At 51.3% G+C, this 9896-nt stretch overlaps 1 protein-coding gene across 1 annotated transcript; it reads left to right on the forward strand.

Annotated features, from left to right (window-relative positions):
- Nucleotides 1-229: 229 nt before the first annotated feature.
- LOC147678792 (uncharacterized) lies at nt 230-6393 on the forward strand. Its single transcript, XM_086946246.1, has one exon. It carries the CDS (start codon nt 345-347, stop codon nt 3201-3203), a length of 2859 nt encoding a protein of 952 aa, XP_086802372.1. The 5' UTR covers nt 230-344; the 3' UTR covers nt 3204-6393.
- The last annotated feature ends 3503 nt before the right edge of the window (nt 6394-9896 follow it).

Genomic DNA, 9896 nt, shown 5'->3' on the forward strand with positions numbered 1-9896 from the left:
CGTCCCTAGCGCCACCACGAGATCTTATTGCGCGTGCGCAGCGTCCGTAGCCACCGGAAGCCGCTCGACGTCGAATGGCGTGAGCGCGTTATTCCCGCGGTGGCGCAACCCGCCTGCGCCTCAAAGATTCTGACGTGCGCCCTCCCCCTGGCGCAAGCGCACTGAGGAGTCTGCGGAGTTCCGTCCCCAACGCGCCTGCGCAGGGCGTGGGTACGTCTGCGCGTGGAGTGCGTCTTGCGTCACATACATGCGCAGTCGGCGGAAAAGCGACCGACATTTTCAAACTTGTACCGAGTGAGCGGCCTTTTGTGGGACGCAGCGCGGAGGAGACGCGGGCAGGGACGATGGGCGAGCGGCAGGCGCTGCGCATCGACTACGCGCACGGAACCGTGCCCGGCACCGCCTTCGTGATCGACGAGCCCTTCCCCATCCCGCCATGCGGGCCCCGCGTGCCGGCCGGCGGCGGCGAGAGAGGCCTGGGCGGCGGCGGCGCGGGGCCCTGGAACGAGGAGCCGGGCCCCCCGCGCCGGGAGGAGCCCTCCTGGGGCGGCATGGACTGGTCCCCTTCGGGCCCGCAGCCCGGGTTCCCGGACGGCGGCCGCTTCCGTGGAGAGGACGGGCCGGGCCGGAGGCCCAACGGCAGCTACATGCAGAGGCCGCTGCGGGGCGGCCCTGGAGCCCGAGGCGGCGGCGGCCCGGGAGGAGACCCGCAGGATGACGGCGAGGGCTTCCGAGGAGGCCCCGGACACCGACCCGGCCCGGGCGGCTTCCGAGGCCGGGGGCCCATGGGACAGCACGGGGGCCCCGGAGGGAGAGGCCGAGGGGGCAGCCCCGAGGACCGGGACAATGCCTTCCGGGGGCCACGAGGGGGCCGAGGCCGCAGCCCCGAGGACAACGACCAGGGCTTCAGGGGCCCGCGGGGAGGCTTCGGCGGCAGAGGGCGCGGAGCCGGCCCCGAGGACATGGAGAGCAGGTTCAGGGGCCGCGGGCCCATGGGGCAGCGAGGGGGCTTCGGGGGCCGAGGCGAGGGGCCCGATGACAGCGAGGGGCCCTTCAGGCAGCGAGGACCCCTGGTGCCCGGCCGCAGAGACCGCCCCGGAGGGGCAGAGGACACCGACGGCCCCTTCCGGCAGCGAGGACCCCTGGTGCCCGGCCGCAGAGACCGCAGCGCGGGGACCCAGGACTCGGACGGGCCCTTCCGGCAGCGCGGCCCGCAGGTGCCCGGGCGCAGAGACCGCCCCTCCGGGGTGGAGGACAGTGATGGATCCTTCCGGCAGCGAGGACCGCTGGTGCCCGGACGGAGAGACCGCCCCGCGGGGGCAGAGGACACTGATGGATCCTTCCGGCAGCGAGGACCCCTGGTGCAGCCCGGCCGCAGAGACCGCCCATCCGGGGTTGAGGACAAAGACCGGCTCCGAGGCCCGCTGGTGCAGCCTGGGCGGCGAGGCCGGGAGCAGGAGGGCGCAGACGGAGCGTCCTGGGGGCAGCGAGGAGGCCGCGGGGGCAGGGGACGAGGCTCCGGCCCGGAGGGCCCGGCCAGCACCTTCCAAGTCCGGGGCCCGCTGGTGCAGCCGGGGAAAAAAGCTCGAGAGCAGCAGCAGCTGCAGCAACAACTGGAGGCGGCGGGCAGAGGAGCCGGGGAGGAGGCCCTCGCCGCTCTGCAACAGGTCAAGCCCTTCACCCCCAAACCAGTCAGCAAGCACGCCACCCCAGGCAAGATCCTGACCTCCCAGATCCCGCCTCTCATCAAGCGGCCCCCAGTCAGCAAGTTCAGGAACCGCTTCCCAGGGAGCGACGACAGCAGCCCATCCCCCTCCCCGCCACTGGGTGCCAAGAGCAACTCCACGGGGCCCACCTCAGTTCCAGGCACCAAGAAGAGCAGTTCTGAGACTCCAGGCGGGGCCACCAAGAAGTCGGAGCCAACCGCCTCAGTGAAGTCGTCCTCCAGGAACCGCTCTCCCAGGAAGTCGTCATCCAGGAACCGCTCTCCCAGGAAGTCGTCATCCAGGAACCGCTCTCCTGGCAAGTCGTCATCCAAGAACCGCTCTCCTGGCAAGTCGTCATCCAAGAACCGCTCTCCAGGGAAGTCGTCATCCAGGGCCCGCTCCAGCTCTAAAGGCCGCTCCCGGCGAAGGAGTCGCAGTCGCTCCCCCCGCAGGCACCGCTCGCGGTCCCGTTCCCCTCATAAACGCCGCTCCCGTTCCCCCCGCCAGCACCGCTCTCCCTATCGGCCGATGACCACGCTACCCGGGACCGACGAGGGCTACGGCATCCGGGTGATTGGCTTTCCGGCGCGCGCCTCAGACCGCTCTCTGCAAGATGGGCTGTATCATGAGTTCAGACGGCACGGCAAGATCATCTCTGTAGACATGCATGACAGTGCCGAGGATCGCTACGCCATCATCTTCTACCAGAATTCTTCTGAGCGGGAGGCAGCGCTCACCGCCTTCAAGGGCCACTTCTTCTTTGGTCGTCCAGTGCACATGGAGCCGTGGGACGCTAGCAAGGCGGGCTCCGCCGTGCGCTCCTGGGAGGACGACGCCTCCTTCCGCCCGCTGGGTGAGCGCGCAGACGAGTTCCATCCGCGGGCAACCAAGATTCTGTTTGTGGGGAACCTGGAGAAGACGCTGACCCGGGAGGATCTGAACAACGTCTTTCAGCGATTTGGCGAGATCCTGGGCATTGACCTGAAGAAGATGGTGGGGCTGCCCAACCGCTTCGCCTTCATCCAGTTCATTGACATTGCCAGCGTGTGCCGAGCCATCAAGGAGATGGACGGGGAGCTGCTGCGCAACACCCGCCTGCGCCTGGGCTTCGGCCGCTCCAAGCCCACCAACTGCCTCTGGGTGGATGGCCTGCCCGACATGCTCACAGAGTCCCAGCTCACGGCGCACTTCTCAGCACACGGCACTGTGCTCAAGCTGTCCTTCGACCCCGCCAAGGGGGTGGCCCTTGTCTTCTTCAAGACCGTAGAACAGGCCGAGGCGGCGCTGGCCGAAGCTCGTGGCCAGACTGTGGCTGGCAACCGCATCAAGGTGGACTTCGCCAACAGCCGCAGCCAGGCAGCCTTCTACCGGGTCACCGAGCCGGGCCCGGATGACGGGATTGATGTGGAGCCTGAGAAGGAGCCCCCCCCTACCACAGGGTTCAAGGTCTCCGACATAGAGGCTGGGGACGTGCTCCGGAAGTTGTTGCTGGTGTAGGGCATGGTTGCGCCACAGATTTTGGGAAAGTTCTGTCCGAACACTCTGAAAAGTGACTTGCTCTGTGGTGTTTGTGGAACCCTCCCTCTCACACATGGGGCACTACTCCCTGAACTTCATGCCACCCTGGTGAGGTTCCCGGCGTGTAACAGACGGTGCTCCATATTGGAGTCAAAGGCAAGGAGGGGCGATGAGTTCTGCAAGACTGCTGTGGAGCAGAGACGCATAGTGCGCTGAGAGAAGTGAACTTGAACACAGTTGAGTACAAAGAAACACCTTTTCCCATTCAATGTTTTGAACTCCAGGGCATTTCGAAGTTATTGAAGGCATATATTTAATGCCCTTGGGATGGACAAATCAGACAGAGGAAGAATATCCTGGAATTGCATTAGTCTGAAACTTTGTCACACTGACACTTGCATGTGCCAGACATAGACATTGGGCACGCAGCCTAATACCACTGTAGAAACACCAGACCCTTTTGTTTTATTCTCAGGTTAGGCAGAGGGTGCAGCTCTCGACTTGGAAGATAAACTCTGGCCTGACCGAAAGCCAGAGAGCAAGAGAATGAAACACCCAGACTACCCAAGATTACTTGTGAATATGTACTTCAGAAATGCTTTTTGGTTACACCACCCCGAGGCTTAAAAAGAGGGCAGAAGTGTTACATTTGTTCTTACTAGGTGGGAAAAGTTATGAAAGTGGTGTTAAGAAGTCAAGCCTCACGATTGATGGACTGTTTTTGACACTTGTGGAAAGCATTTATTTTAGGAAAAGGGGTTCTAAACGAAAAGCTTTTTGAAAATGTGTTGTAAACAAACCATCAGTTTATTTTACAAAAATTAAAATTGTTTTGGAGTATTTTAACAATTTTATTTTCCAACCTGTTAGCTGTATGTAGTTGTCCCCTAGTTTCCTAATGGTTTTGATTTTCTGCAGGGTGTTCGGTTTGGTTTGCTGCCTAGGCTTTTCTTCTGTTCCTTTCACACTACACACGATTCACTCTTCGGAGGGCTGGGGCGTCTGTATAGGTTAACTCGCCTGGATGACCTCTGTTTTGTTCTTTGAACATGTCCCTTTTCAGGATATGGTTAAAACCTGTACCTAAAATATCTGGTGCTCTTCAGAGACACTTTTAAATCCCACATTTTCACTTTGGTTATTTCCTCTAGTTTTTGTGATTGTGTAAGAATGTTTAGATCTGTCTGCTCCTGTTTTTTTCCTTCTATAGTGGGCAGGCTTAGTCTGGCTGACATTAGTCCACCTGTATAGATAGGCAAGAGTACACTCCATGTAACAATGAAAAGTCTGGAACTACTTGCATTAGTGCAGGTTATTATTTAGAGAAGTAGTGGTCTTGGTGCAGAAGGGGCACCAGCAGACCCGTTTAACCGTGAACAAACAGAGCTGGGTGGTAAGGCCGACCTGCTTCTGTGCCCTTAAGTGTCAGCGTGAGGACCTTTCTTCTAGTATTAGAAATGACCATACAATGATCTGTTTGGTGTGGGGAATGGGGAGGGGGTCATTGCTGACAACTTGAGGCACTCTTTCACTTTAGATGTTGGGGCAGGGCTTGCTTTAGTTAAGTTTTCCAGGTAGGAGATGACCCCTTATTTGGCATTCACTCGTTATGTTGGCAAATTTGGCGCAGTGGGTGGAGGTTATGACAGCTGTTGATGGGCAGGAACCAATCAATAGTTAACAATCTGAAAACTAGTGCAGAAGGTTTGTTCTAGGAGCTTGGTCATGAATTATGCTGAGCAGTTACTGTGGTCGAGTGATATTGCCTCTTCTGTTTCGGGTCATCAGGAAAACTTGATACTACTTATGTTGGTCAGTCCTCTGTGATTGTCTTTGAGGCAAAGTTGTGTTGTTAAAATACTGAATTGTCTTTTTGTATTTAAATACCCTTATGGCTCCCTAGTTCACCCGTGAGCCCCTTCAGTTAAAGCATGTGTTGTACATCCCATGACTGCTGATTGCCTTTACTGTGGTACCCCAGGCACTAGAAAGGGCAGATTAAGAAATGGCTTTCATATAGGCCAACAACCTAAGGGGACAAAACAATTGTTACCGCTGTCCCTTTATTGCTTTAGGCCCATCCTGCTGCGTGGGACTTTACCTGGGTATCTTGTGTTCCCATGTCCCCTACAGATTGAATTCTGTTCACCAGTAGCAATGGGGTGGTAGCCATCGACCCTGCATTAGGCTTCATAATAACTTTTTATCAACTGCTGCCTTTGAGAACATGCTGACCTTCATGTCCACTTTTCCTGGCTGGTGGCATGTTTTTTTTTAGGGCATCGAATCGAAACAGTCTGTGTTTTTACAGTAAAGCATTTTCCGATTAGATTCCTTGGACAGGGCTGTGACACAAATGACATAATTTAGTCGCTCTTGCTTCAGGACGTGGACGTGACATCTGCTTTGGAACTCGCTTATTGGGAGGGCAGATTTAGAGCAGCCAAACACCACCAGTTCTAAAATTGGGTTGAAAAATATAACCTAGGTGAACCATGCTCCTAACCACGGATGCGTGAGTTTTTTCAGTGTGTCCACAAACCGCTTCCAGGAAACAGCAGTTTTTCAAGCTCTGAAGTTAAGAATGAAATGTCTGCCTCTACAGGTAGGTGTATATTTTTCTAGTTACTCCTCTCTAGTTTACGTAATTTATTTACGTAGGCACAGCGACCCAATGGGACACCCTCCTTCAGAGTTTCTCAAAGTGCTTCTCAGGTTGCTTTTCAGTTGCAGTCTCTTGCCCAGTATTGGAACCAGAGGTGTTGGGGTCCGACATGCTGACCTCTGAACAAGTTGCTTTTGTGTTTTTTTTTTTTTTTTTTTTTTTTAGTCTAGTTCCAGGTTTGTTGATCACCTTGTAGTTACAGGCGTGTTTCCCCATACCTGCTAGTCCTCGGTTTGGCTGTATTTAAAACAAGGCATGCTCAATCCCTTGGCAATTGTTTCCTGAATACACTTGAGCGTTCAGCCTGAGCCCCACAAGCTGGGTGCCTGAGCTTCTGGTAATCCACGGGTGGGTCTAGATGGACCAGGCTACTCCTGTTGTGCGAATACTGCTGCAGTCCCACACTAGGCACTTGCCCTGAGCGTGAAGTGAGTGGCATGTAAGCTAGTAGTGACCCGTCTGTATATTAATGGTAAAATAAAAGTGCATAAAGCTATTGAGTTACATGTCGCACCATGCTCTCATTTGTTCGCTGGCATGTAATGAAAGCATTTTTCACATACATGAGGTATTGCTTCTTAGTCAACAATGTGACTAGAAGCCCCACGGTTGTAGTAACAGTAAAACCTGCTGCTTTCAATAAAGTATTCGTGAAGATGGCAAGTTCACTGTGTTATCCCTGCTCTGCCCCAGCTGTTACCGGTGCAGTGCCACGTGTGAATTATCACCTGATAATTGAACGGTTAAATCAGTACTCCGGCATCATAAAGGTAGTTTATTCATCTAGTACACACCGCATGAAACTAGGGGTCAAGCCATTTTAATTTGTACTTTTGTGTGTTTGGTTGGGCACTTCAGGCCTGTTGCAGATGAATGAAACTCTTCAACTGGGGCTTGTCATTCTTTTGCATGGGGAGGAGTCTGACTTGCAAGGTTAGTCTGCATTTTTTCCATACTACCATACCCTTACTATCCATCTAAGTGCTCCGTGTTGCCCATGGTATTTAAAAGCACGATTGGCACTCTTTGTGTTCTCGGGGCCTAAATCTGTGGAAGACACAGTAACCATCCTTGAATACCTTTCAGACCCAAAACTGTGCCTCTTACACTGTTCCTCAATAATGAGTTCCACTTTCTTATCTCAACTGGTAATTTATGCCCTCTTCGTTCAGCACCCCCTTTCCCCCAAAAGCCTTTAATGAGTCATACCTTTTTTCTTTCCATGCAGCATGTTGATGGCCTGTTTAGGACAAAAAGAGAATCCGTTTGATCGGCATTCCACTGATAGTTCATGTTTTAAGCTGCCCAGTATAAAATTACATGATGATTTTGTGTAGGCCATGTTTACACCTCATGTATGCGTCTGCAGCATTCTAGACCTCTTCTAAACTTTAGATATATAATGGTTCAAGTACTTCGTGTTAAGCAGTCTGCTGGCCTCATCCCGTTAAATTAGGGGTTTAAAAACCTTCCTTCTCTAAAGCCTCCCGCTTTAGGTCTTTCATGCCTGTTTCTGAATACCCATCTGTGGTTCCGGATTGCCTTCTAATGTTGAAATTCTTACATGGTATCTGTATGGCGGAGACCGCACATAGAGCAGTGGCCTTGATAAGTTGGCTGCATGTGTTCAACATCATGTTCAAATCTGTCTTGAGCTTTGTTTGCCCCGGTTGCGTTTTTCCAGAATTTTGGAGACTTTTTTTAGGTAGGACTTTGAACTATCAGGCTGGTAACAAAGTGTCTGAGCTCTAGTTTGCCCCGTGAAGCCAATAGGTAAGCAAATTAATTTTGCAGGACCCCTCACCGGGCCAGACACTAAAGCTAGGTTTCTTCATAGCAGTGGTTAGCATGTCTTGGGTAGACATTTCTCACGCTTCAGAAGTACTCAATCTTCGTTTTCGATGATGTGCTTATTGCAACTTAAAATGGACCAGCTCGGTACTTGGCTCAAGGTGGATGGCCTGCATCGTGTTCCATATGCAGGCCTTGGGTGGAGGAGGGGGGCTCCAATACATGGAGCCTGTAATTGGTTCTCCAACTCACTGCTGCCAGGTAGCAATGTGCATACTAGACTGCCTGTGGTATGTCATGTCACCAATGCAGCTAGGTGCCTCTCATATAATTGTTCTGAACCTATTACCATTCTTGCTTGTGCTTTTATGTCTGAATACTGCTGCACATACATGTCCTAGGGTTGCTTATGTTGCAGTGCTTTTAAGACCTGCATTTCAGTTTAACGCTACTACCTGCATAATTCTGCGCCAAGATACCCCTTGATGATAGTGCGCTCTTGACATCTGCAAAACATGACCCATCTGGAGTAAAGGCATGCTTATAATACAGGAGTCATTGGTTTTAATGAGTTGAGATGATGTATGTAGAACAGGCAGTAGTGGACTTCTAGACAAATTATTTGCAGTCATAACTATTCCCTTCAATTTAAATAAGTTTTGCCTAAATACTTGGGCTGTTGTCTACATCCCTATCGTAAATAGCATACAATAATGGAAGGGGGGGGAGGTGTCAACAAATCACTGCTCACAAATTTGATTTAGACATCAAACAGTTAAGACATGCTCCTGATAGTTAAGTCCATGAAAACGTATTCTTTAATTCACATCGCATCCCGAACTGCAAAATGTCAACATGTTTTGCTCTTGTACAACATAGATCTTCAGGGCTATGATAAAAAGAAGCTTTAATATGTCTTATAACAAAGTATAGACACGTTTCTTTTCAGACACACACACACAATAACTAGGGGAGCTCAGAAGGAAGAACGGGTATCACCCACAGGGATAGCCCTCCACTCAATGCAATTGAATAACAAGAAATCCCTGGACCGTAGTTAGCAATCATCTATTAGGCTTTAGAACATCCTATACTAGAATAAACTATCGTAAAATTCCAGACTCACCCCCTCTCAATTTTGTGGTTGGGTGTGTATTCTCTAATGCCCTACTGTCCATGCCAAACCACTGTTTGTGACTACTAATAGGAAATTCCAGTGTGTATTCAACTCGACATATCCTACGATGTCTGCCCTAATGGGACAATACATCCATCCACACGTAAACAGTCAAAACAAAAAAAATGTGTGGCGGAGAGGAAGGCACCTCACGGGCGAACACCCTTGGGGAAATTGGCAGATGTTACCAATACTTTGCCCCTTTCTCATCATTGGTTGCCATTCCTTTTCCAGAAGACAATTGTGTCACAACACAAAAAAGTGTGAAACAAATCGTGTAAAACAAAAGGTGCTGAACAAGTAGCTCAGAGCATAGCTCCCTAACGTGACGAACAATACAGAGTGAAAGTAAAATCAGCAGTCACACCAACTGTACCACTTTATTACTAAATAAGGTATGTACTGATGAATTAAAAAGGCTGGTAGCTTACTGTCGCATACCACTACCTGTAACCAACATGTTTCACTGCCCACTAAATTTTATGGCCGATTCATCAGGGTTCACACTCTGTCACTGCACCAGCGTTGGACATCTTTAAATCAGGAAACTGTCGAGTTGAAAAGACACATTTAAAACTAATTGGAACCAATTCTGGACCAGACATCTCTCCACATTTTTTTCAAAACTATGATGTAAAATTAAGGGGATCATTACCCTCAACCAGCCATGTCCACTCGTACCAGCCAGTCAGGGAGTTCTCCACCCTACTGTAGGTTGTGGTATCAATCTGCACGTGATTCAGATATGGTTAGTGAGGGAATACCCCACCCAAGGAGTACCACTATTATAATGTATACTAATGTTTTTTTTAAAAAAACATCAAATCATCGTTATACATTTGTCTCATAGGTTTCATCCAATTTCTAACCCCATGAAAGGTGGAAAATCCTTTCAGCGCGGGTTTTTACACACACATCAAGTCTTGTTTCAAGATATGGATTTTAGACGGCTAGGTAGAAGAACCAGTTATGCCAAGAAGGTTCGCAAAAAGATTTCCGACAAAACCTGTCTCTGCCGATGTTTGTTTTCACACAAAAA

This window comes from Lissotriton vulgaris, chromosome 12 (assembly GCF_964263255.1).
Source record: "Lissotriton vulgaris chromosome 12, aLisVul1.2, whole genome shotgun sequence".
NCBI classification, from domain to species: Eukaryota; Metazoa; Chordata; class Amphibia; order Caudata; family Salamandridae; genus Lissotriton; species Lissotriton vulgaris.